At 42.6% G+C, this 27,073-nt stretch overlaps 1 protein-coding gene and 1 pseudogene across 5 annotated transcripts in view; one reads left to right on the top strand and one right to left on the bottom strand.

The window, feature by feature from the left end:
- CHD6 (chromodomain helicase DNA binding protein 6) overlaps positions 1-27,073 on the top strand; it is a 208,633-nt gene that overhangs the window by 52,719 nt on the left and 128,841 nt on the right. For 2 of the 5 annotated variants that reach the window (XM_030843581.2, XM_060284146.1), the window contains 2 exons: positions 12,326-12,382; positions 26,230-26,750. In XM_030843581.2, the coding sequence (XP_030699441.1) occupies positions 12,350-12,382; positions 26,230-26,750 (554 nt within the window). In that variant the 5' untranslated portion in view covers positions 12,326-12,349. Of the gene's footprint in view, positions 1-12,325; positions 12,383-23,681; positions 23,759-24,166; positions 24,189-26,229; positions 26,751-27,073 lie in introns of those variants that run through there. The other 3 variants (XM_060284148.1, XM_060284145.1, XM_060284147.2) reach the window with 2 other exon arrangements.
- Positions 14,517-15,576, bottom strand: LOC115845549 (cytotoxic granule associated RNA binding protein TIA1-like; annotated as a pseudogene).

Raw genomic sequence — 27,073 nt, 5'->3', positions numbered from 1 at the left:
CAGCGGCCATGGCTCACGGGCCCAGCCGCTCCGCGGCATGCGGGATGTTCCCGGAACGGGGCACAAACCCGTGTCCCCTGCATTGGCAGGCGGACTGTCAATCACTGCACCACCAGGGAAGCCCTGATTCTTGTACTTTTTGCGTAACTGTGAGCCTTTGGGCAATCAGACTGCTCTGACCCTTAGTTTCATCACTCTTAAGATAAAAGGATTGCATTTCCTGAGCTTTTAAGTTCCCCACCCCTTCACTTTGCTTCAGCCTTTACTGTTCCTTCAAACTTAGCCTGTCCAAAGTAGAACTCATCCATCTCCTCTCCCAAAAGATAGTTTTTGTCCCTATTCTGTAAATGAGAAACTAAGACCCAGAGATATTGAATAAATTGTACAAATCATGCTACCCTTATGTTCAGAACCTGGATATCTTCACTAAAGCCTACAGGTATTACTCTTCCTCTACAGAAAGCATTAAAGTGTAACGATTCAAAAAGATATTGCATTACTGGTGAGGTCTCTTGAGACTGAATATGAGTGTCATTTGTAAAGCCCTCTGTCTTCCTACATAAGGTTATAGCTTGGATTTTCAGGGCTCTGAACTTTGAGTGGGCTTGGCTGTCAGAAGATCGGTTTCTTCAGTCCTGTGTTCACAGATGGGATCATTCCTGATCTGGGTCAGTTGACATTATGGTGTAGGGTCTAATGACGGAAAAAAAGTGCAGTCAGGTTTTACTTTACAATGTGTTATTTGATAAGCTCTGATAATGCCTGGCCATTTGCTTCTACTACTACTGTTAATAGTGATTCTTATCGAGCAAGTTGATTTTCATCACCAGATTAGGAGTTGAAATGATTTTCTCTGATTGAAGAGATGAACTGGGGTTTGGAGTTGATTTTTTTCCTTTGGTATTATGCAGATGTGTCTCATTCATCATTAAGATCAAAGCGTTTGGCTGTGTGATCCCAAAGGTCCCATTCGGTTCTGATTCTGTGAATGCAGCACTATTGAAATGTTTCTAGTCGATTCTAGAGAGCTTCCTTAGTTTACACCTTTACACCATCTAGGTAAAACAGATTATTGTGAGGAATTATGGCAGTGCTAGACATTGGTTGAAGTCAGTAGCAATGAGTTTAAAGTCCTGTTATTTTGCAGTTGACCAATAGGAAGCCTCTTAAAATGGACATTTCTAATACTCTTAATCCAGTAACAAGAGTTTTCTAGAAGGTTATTGCTCTTACTGCTAATTATGCCTTCTCTCATAGACAGGGATTAAAGTCACTACTCTTGATTTGCTTTTTGGCTTGCATTACCCATATACAGGGTAACAAAGCTTTTAGTGTAACACTTTGAATGTTTAAAACACTGTTCTTTTGAGGAGCGAAGCATCTTAAGTTAATGTTTGAGGCGGTAATTGTACTTTCAAGCTGGCAAAACAAAGCACTGCATCAGTTTGGAAGTCGCGATGGTACTGGTGTCTTCTCCCTAGTTATGTCGGCAGGTATTTCGAATTAGGCACCTACATTTTTGGAGAGAAGGGTTTTTAGACTAAACCTGGTATATATACCAGTATGATCCTTCTCTTTTGACCCACCATTGATAAATCCATGTGTAATATTAATATATTTATTCATTCACAAAATACTGTCCTACGAATTAGATATATAGTAGTATTCAAAATAGATGTCTTTGTTCTCATGGCCCTCTTCATCTTGAGAGATGTGAATGCTTTTGACTTGTAGTCATGAAATTAAGGTGGTGTGTTATCTCTAGCCTGTTGCAGAGAGCATCATAGCTCACCCTATACAGATTAGCTCTAGCCTAAATTATACACAAAAGATAACTTTTCAGAGAAATAGATCTAATCTAAAAATTCTCTACATTCCAAAAAAACTTTCAGGCATCAAAAAATTCATGTATCTGAACCAAAATCCTCATTCTTTGTTGCTGTGCCACCTTTGATAGAAATATAAAACTCATTCAGAGCCTTGAAAACATAGAAAAATCCTTAAAATTGTTACAGAGGCGTTTTCTCATGCCAGTTGGACTGTTTTGGTTGAGTAGAAGTGTTTCTACTAGATCACAGCGTCGTCTTTGAAAGGAAAGAGCCACCGCCTGTCGTTTGAACGCTCTTCTATTGTTGGTTACTTGGCACAGCCTTAGGAGACTACAAGAGTAAAACATCAGAGTCCCAAAAAACGAATTATTGAATGGTGAACATGTTAGCCGTAAAAAAAAAAAAAAGAAGAAGGGTTGGAAGATAAAGTTGAGGAAACCTCCCCAGAAAGCAGAACACAAGATTTAAAAACATTTTTTAATGTGAAAATTAGAGGTACAGCCCCGAAGGTCTGTCTTTCATATACAATAATAGAAGTTCCATTACAAGAAAACAATTAGGGAGGAAATTATGAGGAAATAATACAAGAGGATGTCTCAGAACTGAGACAGGTGTTTCTAGTTTGTGAAAGAATTCACCAGGTGCCCAAACTCATGGATTAAAACAGCCCCACAGTACATCATTGTGAAAAGATGTTCCCTGGGGCTAAAGCTTTCTATGGAGGAAGAGAGGTTACAGATAAGGGATTAGGGATCACAGTGGTTCAGATTCCTTAACACGTGGTGGAAGGAACAGGACAGTGGTGAAATGCTCTCAAAATTCTGAGGTGATATCCGTCTCCAACCTGTGATTTGCTACCCACCAAGCCATCAAGGTGGACTATAAACCTAGTGAGGCATGAAGGTCTCAGAAACTTACCTCTCGTTCATATATTTCCTAGTCAGTTATTGGACATTGTGATTCACCAGAATGAGAGAGTAAACCCTCAGAGAGAAGAAAGAAACTTGGGAGTTCACTCAAGAGGGACAAAGGGAATGAATCCCCCAGGAGGATGGTGATGAGAAGTCCTAGGAAATGTGCCTTTGAAACAGATTGAAGAGAGTTGTAACACTCCAGATATAATGATCCAAGGGGGAAAAAATGAACTTAGATTGAGAGGAATTTTAATTTTAAGGCTTTGGAGAAGCATTTTTAGATAAGTTAGTGATTCATAGAAAACAAAGCAAATTTCTAAATTTTTAAATTTAAAGGTACTTACTATCTTTAGGGAAAAAATTACACAAAAAAGAAAATTTTAGCATAGTATATAGTTCATGTCTTAGCTGTGAATTGAATATTGATTTAATAATAATGGTAATAATAACTATATTGGGAAGGTATGCTTCATCTTCCATAGCAGGGGGCTACCTGTTTTGTAGTTTCTTTGGAACACAGACCAACCCATATGTTAGCATATTGTCTGTGGCTGTTTTCATGCTACAGTGGCAAAATTGATTAGTTGCAACAGAGACCATGTGGCCTGCAAAGCCTAAAATGTTAATTACCTGACCTTTTATAAAAACATTTGCCAACTCCTGTTTTATAGGGAGAAGCTGATAGAATAATGTTTAAAATTGGAAAAAACAATATACTAGCACTATTAGCGTGTTTTTTAGAAATTTTGTTTATTTATTCTGAAGTATAGTTGATGGACATATTTTGTTAGTTTCAGGAGTATGCTTCAAAATCAGGGAGTGTGATACCTTCAGCTTTCTTCTTCTTTCTCAAGATAGCTTTGGATATTTGTGGTCTTCTGTGGTCCCATACAAATTTTAGGATTATTTGTTCTAGTTCTGTGAAAAATGCCATTGGTTTTGATAGGGATTGCATTGAATCTGTAGATTGCTTTGGGTAGTATGGTCATTTTAACAGTGTGATTCTTCCAACCTGTGAGCACAGTATATCTTTCCATTTATTTGTGTTGTTTTCAATTTGTTTCATCAATGTCTTATAGCCTCAGAGTACAGGTCTTTCAGCTTCTTTGTTCAATTTATTCCTAGGTATTTTACTCTTTTTTTTTTTTTCGGTATGCGGGCCTCTCACTGTTGTGACCTCTCCCATTGCGGAGCACAGGCTCCGGACGCGCAGGCTCAGCGGCCATGGCTCACGGACCCAGCCGCTCCGCGGCATGTGGGATCTTCCCGGACCGGGGCACGAACCCGTGTCCCCTGCATCGGCAGGTGAACTCTCAACCACTGCGCCACCAGGGAAGCCCTATTTTACTCTTTTTGATGTGATTGTGTTTTCTTAATTTCTCTTTCTGATAGATCATTATTAGTGGATAGGAATGCTATAGATTTCTATTATTAATTTTATATCCTGCAACTTCACTGAATTCATTTACTAGTTCTAATGGGTTTTTGTTGGAATCTGCAGGGTTTTCTATATGTAGTATCATGTCATCTGCAAATAGTGATAGTTTTACTTTCCAGTTTGTTTTTTAAAAGTTCTACTGAAGGTCCAGGCAAGGCTCACGTTGGGCTAGCTTGGGTCATATGTTCTTTTTTTTGTTTTTTAATAAATTTATTTATTTTTGGCTGAGTTGGGGCTTTGTTGCTGTGCTCGGGCTTTCTCTAGTTGTAGCCAGTGAGGGCTACTCTTTGTTGTGGTGTGCGGGCTTCTTATTGCTGTGGCTTCTGTTGTTGCGGAGCACGGGCTCTAGGCGCGCGGACTTCAGTAGTTGTGGCGTGTGGGCTCAGTAGTTGTGACTCGCGGGCTTAATTGCTGCGCGGTATGTGGGATCTTCCCGGACCACGGCTTGAACCAATGTGTCCCCTGCATTGGTAGGTGTACTCTTAACCACTTTGCCATCAGGGAAGCTCCTTTCCAATTTGGATGCCTTTTATTTCTTTTTCTAGTCTGATTGCTATGGCTAGGACTTCCAATACTATATTGAATAAAAGTGGCGAGAGTGGGCATCCTTGTCTTGTTCCTGATCTAAGAGGAAATGCTTTTAGCTTTTCACTGTTGAGTATGATATTAGCTGTGGGTTTGTCATATATGACCTCTATTATGTTGAGGTATGTTCCTTCTGTGCCCACTTTGTTGAGAGTTTTATCATGAGTGGATGTTGAATCTTGTCAAAAGCTTTCTTTGCATCTATTGAGATTATCCTATGATTTTTATCCTTCGTTTTGTTAATGCGGTATATCACTGTTGTTTAGAAATATTTTGGAAAGTAGTAGAAAGAATAGCTACAGATCTACCTCTGGGAAGAGTGAGTCAGGAATGGCGGGGAGTAGAGTCAGGGGAATATTTTTTGCTTTAAGCTTTATATTTTTGAATTCTTAAGCTAAGTACATTTTTACCTTGAAAAGGTATGAATGATGAATGCTGAGAAATTGGACTAAAAGAACAGAATAAACAGGAAAGGAAAAAAGATAGAGGCCACCAATTATGATGAAGAAAGTAGGAGCTCAAAGCCTTTTCTGTAAACATAGCTTTCCCATTTATTCACTCACTCATTCCACAGATAGTCATTTATGAGTCCAAATGTCAGGCACTGAGCCTGCTGCTGCAGGACAGAGTCCCTTCCCCAGAGGGTGCTTAGGCCCTTAGCCGATGGCATGCACAGACAGGGAAAAGATGACATGGTGATATAGCTGCTATGGCTTGGTGCTTCTCACGAGTTGCTTTCAGGGTTTAGGTAAGTCGGGTAAGACATCCCGGAGAACATGACACCAGAGTTGAGTTTCGAAGGATAAGAGACAGGAGTGGAAGGACAGTGGAAGGATTTCCCTGGTGAGGCATAGCTTGAACCTCAAGTATTCAGCACAGTTGGGTGAATGGTGGAAGGTAACATCAGAGCAGAAGACTCAGAATAGAGGCCAGATCGCTTATGCAGGGCTCTGTGCCATGAGGAATTTGTTTTCCTTTTTGAAGACACTGCAGAGATATGATCTGATTTTGTTTATACTTTAGGAAAACATACTCTTGGTCCAATGAGGGTAATGGCATGAGGGTAGAAGGTACTTAGAGTAGAGACACTTAGGAGGCTAGAGCTGGTAAAAAAAAAAAAATCCCCCTGCCAAAAAAGTGGTAATAAACTAAAGAGGTGGACTGGGGAGGAACCACGGGATTCAGGAATTAGGAAGGAGTTAAGGGAAAGGGAAGTAGTTAAGGATGACTGAACTCTGGGCTGGGTGGCAGGTCATGGGAATCTAGCCTCTAGTGGGGGACATAGGAGCAGGTGTGTGTGTGTAAAGGCAGCACTGAGTTGTGGGGGTGTTTTGTGGCATCTGTGGAATACCCAATTGGAACTGGCCAGGATGTGGATGGACATGCCTACCTGGAGGTCAGAAGGAGGACTTGGATTTGGAAATGTGCAGTGGTCCTGGTGTAGAGTTGAAGTCTGGGAGTTGAGTGGAGAACTCAGGGAGCCCTTGTGGTATTAAGCGTGTTTAGCCCTGGGGGCACTGACATTTAAGGGTTAGGCCTTATAATAGGAGGAGCCTATGGAGGAAGCTGAGCTTTGGAGGCCTGCAGTCAGAGGCAGGGCAGGAGAGAATGGCTTCCAAGAAACCAGTGAGACGAGAATTTTAAAAGGAGGAAATGGTCCATAGTTTAAAGTACTGCAAGGAAGTCAGGCTAAAGCCTTGGATTTGGCAGCTAGGGAGTCATTGCTAAGAACAGCTTTAGGGAAGTAATATGGGAGGAAGTGAAAATGCAGGTGTGGGATTTGTTGGTATAGTTACTGTTCTGAGATAGAGTTGAGCCTGTTTCTTTGTTGAGAGAAGAGCTGTAGAAAGAGAGAGGCTTAGTGACGATTTAAGGAAGTGATTCTTCATGGAACAGATGTTTATGGAGCACCTGTTATGAGCCCAGTGCTGGTCCAGACTCAGGAAGTACAGCACGAACAAAACAAAGCTTACACTCGTGTGTGTGCGTCTCACAGGTAATAAATTTATAGTCAGCTAGACATAATATAATGTCAGGTAGCAACAAGTGCCAGGATTCTTCAGCTAAACTGGGCTGAGAAGATAAGAGAGTGCGGGCGGGGGTGGGGGGAGTAGCGTGGCTGGGGAAGACTTCAGGGGTTGGGTGAAGGCTGAGGGGCAGCCTAAACGAAACGAGGAGAGACTGACTGCAAAGTGATCCAGAGGCTGAGGTGGCTGAGAAGTGGGAGAGGATGGACCCCCAGTACTGATGGAAGGGTAGTTGTCCTCAGGAGAGGGGGCCACCTTCTCTTCTGTCCCTGGCAGGAAGCCCACAGGACAGGCAACACTAGAGGCTGCCAGACAGCTCACGTGCACCGTGCGACAGACACTGGATTCTGAGCCCTTTACGTTCTGATGCTCTCTGAGGTGTGGGTGTTGTCACCCTTTTTTATAGGTGAGGAAACAAAGTCTGGAAGAGGTTTTACCGGCTCTGGCTCATCGTTCTTAGAGCCTGGATCTCCTCTGCTTTTTGGCACTTCTGACCCTCGCTGTTACCCTCCCGTGGGCTGCTTCTGGCCTAGCAAAGGACGGAGATAAATCTGTCTAGTTTGTGCAGGTTGGGTGGGGAGGTGGGAAGTGAGAAGTTGAGGGATACCCCGTCCATCGGACCCTCTTTGTGGTCCAGGATGTCTGTCCCGAGTCTCGGTAAGAGGTGGCCCCTAGGAGCTCCTCGCTGCCTTCTTGATTCGCTTTTCTCAGGTGGGTTGTTATTCCGCATGTCCTGTGCCTGCTCCCTTCTCACATCCCCACACCCCCCGCCAGCACTGTGGAATTGCCTCATTTGTGCCTGCTGCCCTAAGGGGGCCATGAATCGATGATAAAAGTACATGGTCATTGTGGAAAATTGGAGGTAGATCTGATTTTTGAAGTAGCTTCCCACTTACTCTCTGTCCCAAAGTGCCTGATAGCGTGGAAGGGATTTGGTGGCCTGTTAACAGCGAAGGTCCCCATCCCTCCTGCCATCAGCGGTGTCTTCTGCTGTCCCTGTGGATATAAGGACCACGGCAGGGTCTGCTGTGTGTGCACTTGTCCATGTTTCCGTAAACACACACTCTTGTAATGAAATAGACCCCAGGTGGCAGAATTCTCCAGATAGAGTAAATTTAAATAATTTCCGTAAATGAATGGTAAAATGGTGTGTACCTGATGTTTTATTATTTTTTAAGTGTCCATAACACAGCACTGAGGAACTTGGAAATGGCGCAGGCACTGGGGCAGAATTTTTGAACTGGAAAGAGAAAAAGTAATAAATTTCAAAATATTATTATTGAAACCTGGCACCCATTTTTCTTAATTGAAGCATCGTGAGGTAGGTGAGTGTAAGAAGGAATGGGAATTTTTATATTGTTTGCTTTTTATATTATTAGCAGCTAACCTTCTTGTGAAGGTAATTAAATGCTACTTTCATACATAAGCATTGAAAGGCAGTGAGGAGTCCTCCCAGTTTTCATGTAATTCAGAAATTACACACTTTTCTTTTTTACATACACTTTTTCCTCTTAACAAATTTCCTGGTTTGTCCACACAGTTAGGAGTTTCAGAATATATTTGTATTATGCTTCTAATTAAGTTGTGGGACTCTGAAATTACTGTTTTAATTTTTACTTTATCGAGCCCAAAAGATCTCTCTAATCACAACTTTTGGGTGATGGCAGCACAGTAGCAGAGGCTCCATGTCCAGTGGTGTGCAGAAGTACCTGCTTTAGGGTATATCTGGTCCTCCATTCCTGCTACATAACATTTAGCTTCACGAAAAGACTAGGTGGTTTTGTATTTTTCAAACGTGTGTCATCAAAGAGGTAAAAAAAAAAAAAAAAAAGTAGAGGTAACTGAAGAAAGAGTGCATTGTAAACTACTAGGTGCTATTTGGAGAAATAAAAGTCAACAAAATGTTTATTGAACACCTATTGATTTTTTAAAAAATATTTAATTTAATTTATTTATTTGGTTGCGCTGGGTCTTTGTTGCGGCAGGTGGGCCCCTTAGTTGTGGCTTGCCTGCTCCTTAGTTACACACGTGCATTCATTAGTTGTGGCTGGCAGGCTCATTAGTTGCGGCTCTCAGGCTCCTTAGTTTGCAGCATGCACGTGGCATCTAGTTCCCTGACCAGGGGTTGAACCCAGGCCTTCTGCATTGGGAGCTCAGAGTCTTAGCCACTGCGCCACCAGGGAAGACCCTGTTGATGTTGTTTGTATCTGTTATCTTGTGGAGTGGCTGTGAGCTGGTGTGTAGCTGTCCGTCCAGGTGCTAGAGATGGTTTCACAGTAACAATGTGAGGTTGGCCAAAGACTGCTTCCAGTGAACTAGAGCAGTTATTCTTACAGCATCATCACTGGGATGCACTTGGATTTCACACACACTGTCTCTCTCAGAGAATGGGGTGGGGGTTATCTGTGCAGCGTGAATATCCCTGAGGGTGCAGGTGGCAGTATCTTGCATGTGAACAGATGGTGGAGGGGCAGTAAGATTTGGTTTAGAATCTTTCACCCAGCTCTTTTCCTCCAACCCTTGTCTCTGCTTAGTAACCACATTCAAGCCACACTTGCGTCAGCCTCTTCCCAGTCTTTCCAGCTTGTGCTCATGTGCCGTCTCTGATCTTCCCAGGCCCTGTGATGACACGGGCCCAGGGAATGGTGGGCCCGTGTGACCTCCATGGCCCTCTGCAGTGCCCGAGCTCTGCCGTGACAGGCGTTTTCACGTTGTGCCCTACCTCACCGCTGAGCTTCCTCTCAGCTTTATTTCCTGCTGGCTTATTTCCTTGGGATGGATCCCTGAAAGCGGAACTGGCAGATCAATGGACTGTGGTAGTTCATAGATCTAGTGGCACGTTGCCTGAGTGCTTTCAGAAAGCCTGAAACAATGAAAGGTGCCATCGCAAGGACCAGGGTCCACAGTGTTCCCCCGCGTTCCTGGCAGTGTCGGGGCCCTGTCTTATTTGCATGCTAGTTTGTGGTACTTGATCAGAAATTGTGTTTTTTGGTGTCTCTATTGCATTATACTTGATTTCTTTTATAAATTAAAAAGTAATTTTTATTGGCACTGGACTTTTTCTGTGTTTTGTAAATGATTGATTTCATTTTGTCGGGTAGAATTTTATTTGAGTGTATGTGTCTGGTTATTTATAATATCCCTTTTTATTCGCCAGAATTTATTTTCCAAACTTCTTTCTTCGTTTCAGAGTTTGTGGCAGTTTGTGATAGTTGAGAGTGTTGGTTTTCTGGGGTCTGATAATTTGACATTGAGAGATAAAGAAGATAAACTTGTACTAACATAGTTTACCTAGTGCCGACTCCACTGTAATGGAGTTTAGGTGGTAAAATTCTTTGAACTGCCCTGATTCAGAGCCCTCCCCTTGCCATTTCTCAGGAATCTCTGGTTTTCTTGAGGTAATTGCTCGATCACATGCTAGTCCTCACACTGATCCTTAGAAGCACTGTTTGCTGACTTTCCCTTTTCTTGATTTGGCCAGTCCTTCTCTGCCCTCCTCTCCTTCCCCCTTGGTCTAGGCCCCGCCTGCACCCACTTTGCAGCTTGTTACCTCCTTGGATGCTATGCTCTTTGCAAGCAGCAATATCCTGGTAGCATTTTATGGTCCTTTTAATAGAAAATGCTTCTGACTCTTGGAGGAAAAAAACCCCTGAAGTTACCAGACTTTAAACTGGTAAACTGTAATTGTGGCCCCAGGGATGATGGAAATCCTTCATTTTTCTCAGTTGCGTCATACACACCATGAGCCCACTTAGAAGGTGGGACTGTCTCCCTTTAAAGTTCTCCTTGATGCCTGCACATCACATTCATTTGGATATGAGAAATAATTATAACATAAGGATAATTGTGTGCCTCTGGGATGTTTTCCTAGCTCTCTGGGATGTCCAGGAAGTCAAAGTAAACAATAAATATGAGGTGGTGTCTACATCCGGACTAGAACCAGAAGCCGGGATACTATGATCCTTCCATTGTTTGTCTGTGGGGAAGGTGAGAGTGAGTGATTCAGGCAGCCCCAAGTTCTGGGTTTCCTAAAATAGCGTTCTTTCTGTTCCCTGGGATGCCCTTAGTGCACTTCAGTGACCTCTCAAGCCACTTGCTGGGCTCTTGTTGCTATGGTGCTGAAAAGTCATTTATGAGAAAAAGTTCAGGTGTCATCATGGGCATTACAGTTGGAGTGGGGATGGGGCTTAAGTCCTGGGTACAGTAAAATCACTTAAAAAGATCATATGAGGGCTTCCCTGGTAGTGCAGTGGTTGAGAATCCGCCTGCCAGTGCAGGGGACACGGGTTCGAGCCCTGGTCCAGGAAGATCCCACATGCTGCGGAGCAGCTAACCCTGTGCACCACAGCTACTGAGCATGCACTCTGGAGCCCACGAGCCACAACTACTGAGCCTGCGTGCCTAGAGCCCATTCTCCGCAACAAGAGAAGCCACTGCAATGAGAAGCACGCGCACCTCAACAAAGAGTATCCCCCCACTTGCTGCAACTAAAGAAAGCCCATGCGCAGCAACGAAGACCCAGCACAGCCAAAAATAAAAGAAGTAAATTTATTTTTTTAAAAAAAGATCATGTGAAATATTGGAATGGAACTTATTTTGTCAATTTAAAGTGCACATGGTTTAAAACATCAAGTAATGTAGGAGAGCTTATGATGAAATGCAAGGGTGCCCTGTCCTGTCTCACACCAGCTCCTCTCTCCTTCAAGACAACGACTTTTAACTCTTTTAGCTCTATTTTATTGTGTATATTTCTTTTTATTTATTTATTTATTTTTGGCTGCGTTGGGTCTTCATTGCTGCACGTGGGCTTTCTCTAGTTGCTGCGAGCGGGGGCTTCTGCGGGGGCTTCTCACTGCGGTGGCTTCTCTTGTTGCGGAGCACCGGCTCTAGGCATGCGGGCTTCAGTAGTTGTGGCACATGGGCTCAGCAGTTGTGGCTCGCGGGCTCTAGAGCGCGGGCTCAGTAGTTGTGGCGCACGGGCTTAGTTGCTCTGCTGCATGTGGGATCTTCCCCAACCAGGGCTCAAACCCGTGTCCCCTGCATTGCCAGGCAGATTTTTAACCACTGCACCATGAGGGAGGCCCATATTGTGTATATTTCTATTTCTTGATTTCCAATTGTAGATACTACTTACTGATTTTCTTCCAAAAGAAATGAGGTCTTTGCTTAGTTCTACCCCCTCTCCACCCCCCTCAATATAGTCATGTCATTATTTTTGGCTCCTCTTTTAATTTCCTTCTTAATTTAATATGCCAGCATCTTTTATAACTTATTTTATCTACAAAGACAGTATCTTTTTGACTCCACTCCATCTGGAGCAAAAAACTAGGGTTCAGGATGGGAGAAGGTAGGTTTTGGCCTATATGTAGGCCTCTGGGGGGTGCTGGGCTAGAAGACCACTAATTGTAAGTGTTCTGGAGAAGTAATCCTCTATTCTGTGTTTTCCTCACGTGTCGCAGCTTAATCTTGAGATAATCTAAAATGTTTCATTTTGGATTTTAGCATAATCTTTGCCTTTTTTATGTTTTACAGAAATAAAATAATTGCCTTTAATAGATGATAATGAAAATACAGAAGAAAGAGAAGCAGGTAAGTGGTCACATATCTTCTAAGGGAATGCATCCAGCATACACTGGTGCTTTTTTACAAGAGGAGATGCTGGCAGTTTGGGCTTATCTCCTAGCCTCTGCTGCCTGTTTCCCATTCTCCACGTGGTAACTGAGAGCTCTGTTCTGAATGACTTAATATATAGATTTTTACTATGCACAGGTCAGCTCTATATAGGAATAAATGTAATGAAGATTGTAGATCAGAATATTATTCAGAATTAGCTATGCGAAAGAGAAATAGCTTACCAAGTTTTTATAAAGGGAGAAGTGATCGCTTCTTTATAGTTTACATATTTATTATTTTCGATGTTTGGTTAAACTAAAAGCATTCACTTACAGAATTCTTATTTATCATGATGTGCTGAAGTTTTCTCCTGCAGAAAATAGTGAACTAATTGGAAGTTTGTCCCTGCAGAAAATAGTGAACATTAACTGTTTGGCATTTGGTTTCCTGGAGGGGAGTTGATAAAAACATTTGGCCCTTGTGACGCATCCTACTAAAATCTTTTTCCTTAGTTGGTATTTATGTGTTCCAGGTGATTACGTTTTCAGAGGATCCCAGAGACCTAAACCAGTGTGGCTCAGGGAGGTGAGATGAGGGGACCTGCCTCTGTCTCTTAGAAACAGGCTGTCTCTGATGGGCTGGTTTTCCTTTTACAGAACTGAATGACAACCTGGTAACTGGGGAGATCTGAATCCCTGCCCTTCAGCTGGGACCCTATGCAGAGAGGTTGGGTGGGACCAGCCACTTTCCTCTCTGCTTGTAGAGCACTGAGTAGTCGGATACAGGGTGACCTAGGGATATGGTTACAAGGACTACCCTCTGTTCTGTTCCCAGTGGATAGGTCCTTGTGAAACCAAAACAAAATGGCCTGTTTGGGGAAAGAATTGAGTCACCTGCTGCTAATTTTAATAAGAAGAGCAGTGCCTAAACACTATCTACACGCTGGTTTCCTCCTGTCCTGGCTCTGTAGAGTCAAAAGTTAGTACACAAACACTGTAGAGAGTGCAGTTCCATCTGCCAGGATTTTACCCTATGGATTTACTCAGATGGGTGTGTAGGTTTCATTGCGACTTTGTTTATTATAGCGAAAATGGAAACGAACTTAAATGTCCGTCAAAAAGGAGACTACAGGCGTGCCTCGTTTTACTGTGCAGGTATTATTACATTTTTTACAAATTGAAGGCTTGTGCATTTGATATTTATATGCAAACAAAACCTTATGAATCTCCTGTCAATTCTGCATGATGCCTTTAAGGAGGAAATTACATACAAAGTTGCTAACTGTGCAAAATGTTAAATTGCTAAAACATTTTACATAATGAAATGATACATGTAAATGTAGAAGTTGACACATGAAATTAACATGGGTTCATAAGAACTTATCACATTTCAGAGATTTTCTTTAGTAACAAGTTTTTATTTTTATATTTCCTGTACACAGCAAAGTTTATCACAGAAGGTAACCCTTTTAAACAAATTCAACAGGGAGTTCTTGAGGCACCTTCTCATATAAAACACAAGATGAATGCAATTATCAATCCATCTGAGAAAAGTTTTCAATCTAAAGATCATTTTTTTCCATTTAAGTATATTTTATAGAACTTTGATAAGGCAAGACAAATTGTGAAAAAATGTAGATACAAAAATGATGTAAACTAATATCTTATATTAAAAAACCCCAAAGGGAAAACTGGAGATGGGGCAGCTCAAACAATGCCTATTTCAGAAAAACCTAAAATAGAATTGTGCATAAGCTGAAGATTACAAAGAACTTCTGGACTCGGCACAGTTTGGGTTTTCCTTTTTTCTTTTTTTTTTTAGTCTTTATATTACAGGTTTTAAATCATATCGGGAATGCAAACTAGAACTGCCCACTACTTCAGGGGTAAAAGTTCAACATTGTGCAGTTTTCTGCCTCTATTTTTAAAAAGTGGCAGCAATCCCTGCATTTGTATATGAAACAAGGATTTGAGAAACTTTATCAAAAAAGGTAATGAAGGCAAAAATTGGCAGACATCCAGCATATTGTTTCTTTTTAAAACAATGTGGATGGTAATTTCATGATTAAAAAATGAATCTTTTAAATAAATACATTGTATCTGACATTTGCACTGACTGATTTGATAAATCTTTAAGTAAACAAGGGCTTTACTACACTCCCTGTAGCCTTAAGCCACTGGCTTTAGGTTCTGGAGTCCTTTTTCACTGGGTTTCATACACTGCGACTCTGCAGACTGATTAGGCATCATGCTGCCATTCTGTCCTGGAGGCGGCTGCACTCCATAATTTGGTCCCATCCATGGTGCAGAAGACTGTTTAAATCCCTGCTGGTTCCATAGCTGGCCATACATTCCATATGCAGGTACTTGCCAACCATTAGGCATATACTGGCCAATTTGTTGTGTGTTCCCATACCACTGGCCCCAGTGGCCGTAAGCTTGTGGATATCCAATTTGATTCTGCTGTTGCATGGGATTTATCATATGAAGAGTTTCTTTGCCCCAGTAGCATTTCACAACATGGCCTTCAATGGTAGTTCCATTAACAGAAACAACTGCATGTGCTGCACTTTCATGGGAATTGAACCGAACAAAAGAATATCCTTTATATGGAAAGACTCGAAGTTCCATTATTTGTCCAAATGGCGAAAAAGTCTGACGCATTAGTTGTTCTGTTAGCCCAGAAGTGACATCTCTATCATATACAGTACAGTTGCTTGGACTAGACTGATTTACGACCTCATCATATGATAGCTGTTTGGTGTTTGACTCATATGTACTCTTTGGAACTGGAGGCTTTCGGGTTGCCTAGTTAGTTCTGATTTGTCTTCCACCAAGCCACTGGCCACCCATCTGTTGAATGGAGTTTTCAGCATCCCATCTGTTGAAAAAGGAGACAAAGCCATATCCCTTAGACTTTCCTGTTGCCATGTCTTTTAGCACTTGGGCATCTGATATTCTTCCAAATGGTGCAAAAGCAGCTTTTGTATCTTCAGTTGTAATTTCTGGACTGAGATCACCAACAAAGACATGGAAATGACCTTGTGAACGCTGTGTGCTAACAACGGTACTACTGCTTGTATCCTCCTTTTGACTGCTGTGGGTTGTTGCCCACTTCACTTCGACTTCCTTACCCATTATCTTCCACCCATTCATAGCAGCTAGTGCTACAGCTGCATGACGACGCTCATAAAACTCTGCAAAACAATATGGATCATTTCCAGCTGTATCCATAATCATTCTGGAGAATTAAAGCTTCTGTCACATCTCAGGAAAGCTTACCGACATATAGAGTCTTAGGCATTTAGTCCTCCATGGCTGCTGCTGTCGCGGTGGCGCCTCCGGGTCCAGCTCTCTACCCTTTACTACCTCACAAATCTTTTGAGCGGCCATGGCTGCAAAATGGCGGAGTTTCTCGGCCAACTAGAGGTTACTGCGTCCCCTTCTTCAGCAGCAGTTACACTAAACCGCCCAGCCCAGCGCGAACAACAAAGCCTCGGGTCAAGATGGCGGTGAGCCGGGCACCTTAGAGCAGCCCGGGAAGTGACCCGGACCGTGCAGGCGCAGAAGAATCTTGCACTTTGGACCTCCTGTAATTTAATTTTTTTAAATCGGAGTACAGTGTCAAGCAATAAGATATTTTTAAATTAAGGTATGTAGATTTTTTTTTTAGACATAGTGCTAGTGCACACTTAGTAGACTACGGTATAGTATAAACATAACTTTTGTATGTACCTGTAAACCAAAAAATTTGTGTGACTCACTTTACTACAGTATTTGCTTTATTGTGGTGGTCTGGAACTGAACCTGCAATATCTGTGAGGTAGGCCTGTATATACATCATAGCACATCTACCTAGTGGAATATTTTGCTGCTGTTAAAAATAACACATTACTGAAGAGAATCCCAAGCCCTTGAAACTACTGTCATTTATGATACATGGGCAGATTTTTATTTCTTAAAACAATCTGCAAATTTAATTTTTTAAACATTATTTAAGGTAAGCTTTCATTTCAATAAAAACATTCTTTACCAAAATTATCCCAACATGAATTTAGGTTCTTTTCTTTTCAAAGTTCATATTGAGACCTTTGGTATGTCAGCCAGTTATTACGTAACGTCAGTGAGATGGTTTTCATTTACACCTCATAGTATATGTTGATGAGCAGGGCAGAGTTTTTATTTAAAAGTTAATATTAGATAGGTGGAGGGGCAAGTTAATGAAGTGGAGGAGTTGATCCTGCTTCTCTTATAGGTACTGGTGACGGGCCATACCGACGACTGAACTGCAAGACGTTGCTGAGCATGCTAAAGCAATCCACGGGCTCTAAAACCTATCTTGTGACATAGCTTAACATATTTTTGTTTTTCTTGTTCTAATTCATTTTGTGCTCTGAAACATATACTTGAGAGGCCAGAGCAAAGTGATCAGGATGATAAAAAAATGTTGACTCATTCAACATGAGGTATGATAGATGAAACTAAGATTACGTAGCCTGAAGAAGGGAATATTTAAAAGTGTCTCTTGCAAAAGAGGTTGACTCTGTCTGTTGCTGGACCTGTAGGTGAGAATGGAGAGTTATAGGGGGACAGGCTTTAGCTCCATCTGAAGAAGACTGTCCTGAGAAGTTGAGCTGCCCAGCTGTGGCCTGCACCTTGTGGGCACTAAGCTCCCCACTCCTGGGAGAGACTGGAAAGCTGTTTGTTTGTGTGTCAGAGGCCAGGAAGTGGGCGTTTGGCCCAGATGACCTTAGTGGTATATCCTGACTAGAATCCTAGGGTTTACCAGGGCATTTATGTATGGTATTTATCTGTGGTATCAACATAAATAGTAGTCTAAGTAGATACAATTTTTAATTAAAATATTACATAATAGTTATATATTACATAGTGGTTCTTTCAGCTCATGTTACTGATATTACTCGATATATCACTAGGTGAAACAAACACGAAACAGTTTTTTAAAAATAGAAATAAGCGGCTGAGTTTTAAATTCTATGAATAAAGTGGCTTTGAGTCCGTCTACATGCAGAAAACATTGGAATAAACACAACCACTTTTTTTTTTTTTTTTTTTTTTTTTTTTGGCGATACGCGGGCCTCTCACTGTTGGGGCCCCTCCCGTTGCGGAGCACAGGCTCCAGACGCGCAGGCTCGGCGGCCATGGCTCACGGGCCCAGCCGCTCCGCGGCACGTGGGATCCTCCCGGACCGGGGCACGAACCCGTGTCCCCTGCATCGGCAGGCGGACCCTCAACCACTGTGCCACCAGGGAAGCCCCACAACCACTTTTAAACAGTGAATAGAATTGCCTCATCTCCTGTCCTGACCAGAGGGTTCTGGGAATCTCTGGTAACAAGACCTTGGGCCAACATCAAAGTGGCAACAAAAGATCTAGGATCCGTGACGTTTGACAAGTGTCGCGTAGAGAATTGCCTCCCTCCATCTAACTTGGATTCACTCTTGAGACCCAAAGCTGGTATTCTGAGTATTGTGGGAAAAAAGCAGGAGTAACAGCAGTGAACTTCTTTCCACTTTTGATACAATTTATGGTTTTCTCATTAACTCACTGTCTTTTGCCTCAGTTATACCGTCCCTTTACTATTGATATGGTTTTGGATAAATTTTGCCAGTTTTGGGAAACTACGTAACATGTAGTGACCAAGGATCAAAAGTTCTCATTTTGGGATGAAAACGGAAATATAGTACCCACTGCTAACAAAATGTGTTCTTAGGATGGTGGTTGTAGGTCTTCTGGTAGCTCCCAAGCCCACATTTGATGTTCTTTAACCCTCATCTTGGGATCCTTCTGGGTAGAGTTGAAAAGAGATCACTTACTTAATCTTAAATGTTCTGCTGGATTGTTTGATTCTTCATGTATTATCCCATTCTGGTCTGGGGAACAAATGGATTTATAAAGAAATGGATAGAAGAGGAAAGTTAATGAGTTAACGGTTTTCTGGGGGAAAGGTTAGGGAGATACCCTTGGTGCTGGGGAGTGGATGATGGAAATAAAGTAGAGGTGGTTAGAGAGTCTTGCTAATTCTTATTCTGAGTTTGGTGTATGCAGAACATGAGGCAGTATCGTGAAGTAGTCAAGAGCAGTGGCTCTTAAAACCAGGAGTCAAACCCGGGTGCAAATCTTAGCTCTAGTACTCACTAGCTGTGTAACTTTGGGTGAGTTATTTAACCTCTCTGAACTTCTACTCTATAAAATAGAGTCATATTTGGAACGATAATATACTTCCTCTTAGAGTTGTTTTGAGACATAATCTGTTTAAGAAACCTAGTATATTGCCTGATACTCATTATTTAATAAAATCAGGCATTATTAATGATCATTGCTGACATCTATTTTATCTTTCAAATATCAAAACAACTCTGAGTACTCAGAGTAGCTGTGACTAAAGGTCGAGATATATGAAAAGCACCGTTCCCTGCCCACACATAGTATTCCTAACTCCAGGCAATGGTCTTGCTGTGCCTTGGTATGTGGAAATGGTATTGGCCAGGGTTTGCTTAAGTTCTGGGCTCAGGGGCTCTAGTAACCCAGGACTACAGTGAAATTACAGGTGGGCCAGGAAGGAAGAGGTAGGAAAATAGTCTTATTCTCTCTGTATTTGTTGATCTACTTGGCTTAGAAGATGTCACAAAAACATTTTAGAAGAGGTCTCTCTTAGCCTTGGTTGGCTGAAACAAACATCATTGCACTTTGACAGATTAGATAATTGAATCACTTTGAGCCTTTGGTTTACTCATAAAAGCCATAGGTGTTTGGAAAAAAACCTCGTGGTTTCTAGAAACAACACTTGTTAACAAACAGGCACTTATTAAGTATTTTCCTTCTCTCTTCCTAACTCTTTCCTGTCAGCATTTAATTCAATAATCTACCTGCGCCCAGCTTTTGTCACCACATGGAATTAACAAGGTTTAGGTTGACTTTGCCTAAAGATTTAAAGTAGTCAAAGAGTCTTGAAACATCGTAAGAGAAAAAGCCACCTCCACCCCATCCTGTTTTAAAAGCAAAAATATGAAAATAGAGGTGGAGACTTGACTGACAGGTTCAAGGGCTTTGGGGTAGAGGAGCTTTGCAGAAATTAGATCGTCAAATCTGTTGATCACTCTTCAGTCCTTAGCTTACCTGCTCCTCAGCAGCATCTGACACCTGTGATCATTCTGTCTTAAAATGCTCTCATCCTCCGGTTTCTGTGAAGCAACACTTTCTTACCCTTTTTCCCTCCTACATCACTGGCCTGACTGCTCCTTCGCCCTGCCTGTAGGTTCTTCCCCCTCCGGGGACCTTAAGTATTAGTGTTCCGCACGTTAGGTCCTGTTTCCTCTTCTCTCTTTATCCATTCTTCTTGGGCGGTCTAATTTATTCTCATAGACATTTCCCTTGGAAAGTGTATCCAAGAGCGCCCTGGACACCTCTGCCTGAAACCGAACTCTTCTCCTCCTGGTGCGAACCAGCTGTGACCATGTGAGGAGCCATGTAGGACTGAAATACCTGCTTCATCACCCAAAGCACAGAACTCCTGGGTGTGGAAGGATTGAATATGCTGAATACAGGGAAAAAACTCACAAACACAGAGGGGACACACAGACACATGCACACACTGACATTGTCCCTGTCCCTCCTCAGATGGGTCTTGCTCACTCAGCCTCAGCACAAATGTATTTGCCAAATGAATGAGTCCCAGTGCAATTGCAGTGTGATAAAGGCAAGGATATGTGGGGTTTTCTGTCTTTACTGCATTCCACAGGCAGGCCGTAACTATAAGGAGAAAGAGAAGGTGAAACAATAAGACAATTCTAATTCCAACTGGAAAGTAGCTTTGCCACCTGGAATGTCCACAGACCAACTCAGTAGTAGTAGTAACTACTTCTTATTTTGTATTTTCATTTTGTTATTTGGACTTTTAAAAAAAGACAGATCTCAAACTTAGTTAAGCTTGTCTGCTTTTTTTTGTGTGTGTGTGTGGTATGCGGGCCTCTCACTGTTGTGGCCTCTCCCGTTGCGGAGCCCAGGCTCCGGACGCGCAGGCTCAGCGGCCATGGCTCACGGGCCTAGCTGCTCCGCGGCATGTGGGATCTTCCCAGACCAGGGCACGAACCCGTGACCCCTGCATTGGCAGGCGGACTCTCAACCACTGTGCCACCAGGGAAGCCCCTTGTCTGCTTATTTTTATATTTAGTCGATTTCTTGATATTAAGTAAGTCTACACAGAAAACACTTTCCTCTCCCTGGGGAAGGTGGAAGACCCTGAAGCGATGGGCAGCAGGGGCTCCCTGGGCCGCTCACTGCTGGGTTGAAATTGGAGGAAGCGCTTCTGGGTGAAGGGTGTGCAGGGGCCTTTCCAGCCCGAGTGCAAAGTACACTCTGCCCTGCCCTCAGTCAGATGTAATCATAGTGCTGGCGCCTCTCATATTCTGCCTTTGATTCCTGAATACTGATGATTTGGAGGAGTGTGAATTGTCTGGCAAACAATTTTTCCTTCATTATTAAAGTCTATTACATCTATGTGAAAATTTTTCTATTATAAGTATATTGAAAGCAGTATTCTCATTATTGAAAATTTAGATGTCTGTTTAATAAAAAAAATTTTAAAAACCCAAATTTGCACAGCCCCAAACGATTAACATTTTGTTTATTTTCTCCCATTCTTTCTTCTGTACACAGGTATTTGTTGTCATTTTTGTTTACACATACAATTTTGTAGATGTCTTTTTTCTCTTTTTTCAAATTGAAAATATTAATTTCATCCAATAATCATATGATTGAGTTTTACTGTAAGCCACAAAGATCTTGGGGAACACCACAAAGTCACTGTCTCATGAAGCTTACCTTCTAATCATGGGAAACAGGTAAAGGCAAACAAATAATAACTTAGAGAAATTTTTGAAAAAAGAAGTGAAAGTTGCCCACAGTGTTATCCTCCAGACATAATGATGGTATGTGTCCTAAATTTATTTTAAAAAGCTAATGTTGGGCTTCCCTGGTGGCTCAGTGGTTGAGAGTCCGACTGCCGATGGAGGGGACACAGGTTCGTGCCCCGGTCCAGGAACATCCCACATGCCGCGGAGCGGCTAGGCCCGTGAGCCATGGCCGCTGAGCCTGCACGTCCGGAGCCTGTGCTCCGCAATGGGAGAGGCCACAGCAGTGAGAGGCCCGTGTACCGCAAAAAAAAAAAAAAAAAAAGAAAAGCTAATGTTGATATAGCCTTCTTAAAAAAACAAAAATGGGATTAGATCATAGGTTTTCTTTTTTTACTTTCCCACATGTTGTGGACACTTTTTAAATGTCAACTAAAACTTTGTGTAACAGTGGCTGTGTAGTAGTATTCTGTATGATGGATGTGCTGTTAATTTAAGCATTTTCCTAAAGGTCGACAAATAGAGTATTTACAGTTTTTTACTCTATTAAAAATAATTCTGTATCAGATATTCTTATACATAAACCTTTGGAGTATCTAAATGTTTCCTTAGTTTATGTCTCAAAGAGAAATTGCTCACTTTAAAAGGATATCCAAAATTAAAATTTTAGTATTATTGCTACTCTCTCCTACAAAAAATCTTTTAATAGTTGATGCTCCTGCCAGCAACATATGAGAGGACCCTTTTCAGTATATTCTTACATTGAATTTTTAAAAATTGAGATACAATTCACATGCTGTAAAATCCACACTTTTAAAACATGCAATTCAGTGGTTTTGGTATAGTCACAAGATTGTGTAAAGATCACCACTATCTGATTCTAGAACATTTCATCATCCCCCAAAGAACCTTATGCCCTCACTAGTCACTCTGTTTTTTCCCTCAACCCCTGGCAACCTCTACTTTTCTTTTTGTCTCTATGGATTTGCCAGTTTGGGGTATTTCATGTAAATGGAATTATACAATATGTGGTCTTCTGTGCTTGGCTCCTTTCACTTAGCATAATTCTTTCAGGGTCTATCCATTTTGTAGCCTGGGTGATTTTCTTAGATTCTAGTTTGACTTTCAAGTACTTGAGAGATTCTTAGGGGGATAACCCAGGTTTGTCCTTGGACCTCTGTTTGGGAAGCATTGACCTAGGCTGTAGTCTTTCCATTAGTTCTTAAATCCTTTACAACTGACCCAGAACCTGTTTATCTAGATTCACATTTTTAAGTGTCTTTTCTAGGCATATTGTAGGTTGATGGTCTTCGATCAAAGAAATATGTTTTATTACTATCAGTGCAGTTTATGAGTTATCATTGTTGCATGTTTCATCAGTCAGTCTCTCTCAGTTTCATCCTTGTGTTCCTAGATGCTAGTCTCTTTAAATTGTCAATGTAATGTAAAATGTTGTTACTGTGGTCCATCATCTGAAGTCTGTTCCTTTTAGGGCCATTTTCAAAATGGTAATTTAGGGCTTCCCTGGTAGCGCAGTGGTGGAGAGTCCGACTGCCTGCCGATGCAGGGGACACGCGTTCGTGCCCCGGTCCGGGAAGATCCCACATGCCGCGGAGCGGCTAGGCCCGTGAGCCATGGCCTCTGAGCCTGCGCGTCCGGAGCCTGTGCTCTGCAACGGGAGAGGCCCGCGTACCGCAAAAAAAAAAAAAGGTAATTTAATGCCCTTCTTAGTGGAAGTTGAAACAAAGACTTTATTTAGGCTCTTTACCTTTTCCCCCACTGACCTTGAGAAACATGGAAGAAATATGTTTTGTCTTATATTTTTAATCCTCAGCAGATATCTTTTCCAGGCTCCCAACAAAGTGCCTTATAAATAAAAGCATTTCTGGTGGATTATTGACTTTCGAGATTATAATTTCATATATTTGGTTACTAATATCTGCCTTCTGGAACACTTCCTCCTTTTTTTTTTTAAAGAAGGTGTTGGGGGTAGGAGTTTATTAATTAATTTATTTATTTTTGCTGTGTTGGGTCTTCGTTTCTGTGCGAGGGCTCTCTCTAGTTGTGGCAAGCGGGGGCCACTCTTCATCACGGTGCGAGGGCCTCTCACTATTGCAGCCTCTCTTGTTGCAGAGCACAGGCTCCAGATGCGCAGGCTCAGTAGTTGTGGCTCATGGACCTAGTTGCTCTGCGGCATGTGAGATCCTCCCAGACCAGGGCTTGAACCCGTGTCCCCTGCCTTAGCAGGCAGATTCTCAACCACTGCGCCACCAGGGAAGCCCACACTTCCTCCTTTTTAACACGGGCTGATTGTGCCTCACGTCTTGTCCCAGCTCTACCAACTTCCTAGGAATACATCTTGACAAATTGCTTTCTCTCTCTAAACCTCTAAATCTCTAAACAGATTATCTTATCTGTAAAATGAGAAGTGGACTAGACAACTCTCTAGGATTCCTGGGAATAGAATTGCTGGGACATCAGGTAGGTATGTGTTTAGTTTTATAAAGAACTACCTGACCTTTTCCTAAAGCGGTTGTACACACCATCACATTTAACGTTTCTAACCAAATGTAATCATGCTGGCCTGGTGGCCTGGTTCCCTGACATGTGGTGAAATACGGCTCACTAGTTGTATGGCCTTGGGCACATCACGTAGCATCAATAATCATTCATTTCTCCATATACAAAATAGGCAGCATGATGCTAAGTTTGTAGGATTGTTGAAAAGATTAGAGATGTCATGAAACATGCTTTGCATAATTCTGAGCATATCCATTTGATGTCTGTCCAGTAGCTGCTAGCTGCTGTTACTGTTATTGCCTAATGATTGAATATCCAGTTACCACCACGCCTGCCTGAGATACCTGCTCAGCTTTTTGGAGAGCCCCAAAAAGAGAGACCTTGACATGAGGTATGAGTTGAGGAGAGTCTCACTTTGACCTACAGAGTGCTGCCTTGATGGAATTAGGTCTTCAGTGTATTGTCTTTTAAAGCCTTTTAAATAAACAAACCTGTGTCTCTTGCTTTTTTAGTGTGTCCACCCTTGCATTATAAGCAAAAACTTATTCCTTGAGGGCCAAGTGTCCCTGGCACATAATTAAGTAACATCCCAGGGATGGTTATGCGGTCATAGGATCCCAGCTTTAACTGGGTACCTGTTACAGTACTGTTGAGTTTCTTGCTGTCTTTTCTTTTTTTCTTTCTTTCTCTTTCTTTTTCTTTCTTCCTTTCTTCCTTTCTTTTTTTCTTTCTTTCCTTCTTCCTTCCTTCCTTCCTCTCCCCCTCCCCTCCCCCTCCCCCTCCCCCTCTCTCTTCCTCTCTTCCTCCCTCCCTCCCTAGCTCCCTTCCTCCCTTCTTTTTCTGTCTTTTTATTGTGGTAGAAAATACATAATTATAAAATTTACGATCTAAACCATCTTCTTGTATTTTATTGATTTAAATTTCTTTTAAGTTTAGTTAGTTCCTCTTTTTCCTAAGCCTTAAGCACTGAATCAGCAATGAGGGAGTCAAACTGAATTGTTTTCCCTTTTGTTACCGCCCCCCCCCCCCAAGTAGTGAGTCCTGCCAGAATGACCAGTTCCCTCTGGATTTAGGCTGTTTATGACACTGGACTTTATTTATGATAAAAAATCCAAAAGGATCCTCCTTTTCTTTCATCGTTTTCTCCTGGGATTCTCAGTGTTATGTTTGGGAAGATCAGACTATGAAAGGGAACTGGGAAGAACAGCAGGGAAATACGCAGCTGAGTTTTGCACTCCCCGTCAGTTCCAGGGTGGGCCAGGAAGTCTGAGCAGAGATTGGTAACCAGAATGCCAGAGAGAAACCACACCATCTGGCAAGTGTCTGTGCCCTTCAGCACAGGCCAGGCCCCTTGGTAAGAGAGCAAGCTACTCACAAATGGGGCTGGTCCTAAGCCATCATCCAAAGATGATTGTAACCATCTTCCTGGAAAGCCTGCTTGTCTCTCCCTAAGTTATTTCTTTGTTCCCTGAAACTAGCACCCACATTATTATCAGATTATTGGCAACCCCAGCCTTGTTATGAAATGACAAATGTACTTTGTGACACCAGGCCTGAACACATGAGATAATACCTTCTGCTTCCAAAGGGCTGTTTCCATGTTGTCATGTTAGGAGGCTTCACTTTTATTTGGTGGTGCTCCAGAACAGCTGGGAAATGTTCTTTTAGCGTTGCCTTCAGCACCTATGACACTTCCTTTCTAAAGGCATGTATCACAGTAAAGCATCCTCATGTACGTTAGTTGGTTTTTGCAAGTGGTCAAAGGTTATCTGCTACTGAGTCTGGTGACAGATGGTCATACAGAAGAACACTATTTCTGGTTAAAAATAAAAGGTGTAGTTTTGAATGATCCAGATGTTCTCATTGACAGTCAAACCAGGTGAATGTTAATGCTGCTTGATGATATGTGAGAGCAGAGATTTGGGGAAATAAAGCAGCACGTTGAGGTTGACCCCACATCCTTATCACCCCGGTGACATCACCTTTATTCATGAATACATTTGAACAGTAACTTGTATATCAGCATGATAAATGCCACTCGGGGTCAGAACAGTGTGCCTAGGATTCGTGTCTGCTAGCAGAATCTAAAGGTATTTTGTGGGAGACTGTTGTCACCAGTTCTAGAAATGGAGCTTAAAAAGGTGTTTCAGATTTCTGCACGTAACATGGAAATCCTTCAGGTTTTTACATACAAATTACCTACATAATATTACTAACAACTTAGTCCACAAGGGCCTTGCTCCACAAGGGCTAAAGCAAACATAATGTGTGTCCTGTTTGCCACTCTGTGCCCATGACCTAGCACGGGAGGAACTACCACATCTCAGGCACTCAGGAGATGTGGAACAAGTCCATGCATTCAAAGTTAATACCACTATTTGTGTGAAGCTTGCAGTGGAAGAGTAATATGCTTGTCTCTCTCTCTTTTGCAGTTGTCAAATTTAAAAGTTCTGAATCACTCCCCAATGTCTGATGCCTCCGTCAATTTTGACTACAAATCCCCCTCCCCGTTTGACCACAGCACTGATCAGGAGGACAAAACTGAAGATGTTGCCCGTCCCTGTCTGCCCCAGAAGGACCTGCACACTGCTGAAGAGGACGCTGAGACCCTTTTCCCCAGGAAAACGACATCCCATAACGGGACGGAGGACAGTGGAGGAGGCGGCACTGGCGTGAAGAAGAAACGGAAGAAAAAGGATCCAGGAGAGCAAGAAGGGGCAGCAAAGGGAAGCAAGGACAGGGAGCCCAAGCCAAAGAGGAAGCGTGAACCTAGAGAGCCAAAGGAGCCCAGGAAGGCCAAGGAGCCCAGGAAGGTCAAGGAGCCCAAGGAGCCCAAGCAGAAGGACGGGGCCAAGAAGGTGCGGAAGCCCCGGGAGGCCTCGGGCCCCAAGGAGGCCAAAGAGAAGAGGAGCGGCCCTGACTCTGCAGCCAGGACGAAGTCCAAGAAGGCCAGGTGTGTCCCTTTCTTCCCGTCCCGAGCCCCGGGCTCTGCCTCCACAGAGAGGCTGGCCTTGGCCTTACTCCATCCCCCCTGGACATGACTTCCCCACTTTCAGCCAAAGTAAACCACCTTCTCACCTCCTTAATTAATACTGTGCTTGCAATTTCTTGCCATTCCCTTTGGATTAAGGAGAAGTGAAGTATGTTAGCACACACAGGGTGTCAGGGAAGGGGCGTCACAGGTGTGATACAGGGAGGGCAGCGATTTGGGGAACGGCTGCAGTGTAGGCTGGAGAGGAGCAGCTGTCAGGAGGGCGCACAGTGCTGGGGTCTGGG

This window comes from Globicephala melas, chromosome 15 (genome assembly GCF_963455315.2).
Source record: "Globicephala melas chromosome 15, mGloMel1.2, whole genome shotgun sequence".
NCBI classification, from domain to species: Eukaryota; Metazoa; Chordata; class Mammalia; order Artiodactyla; family Delphinidae; genus Globicephala; species Globicephala melas.
The sequence above is the reverse complement of the archived record's forward strand: the minus strand, read 5'-3'. Positions and strand labels throughout refer to the sequence as shown.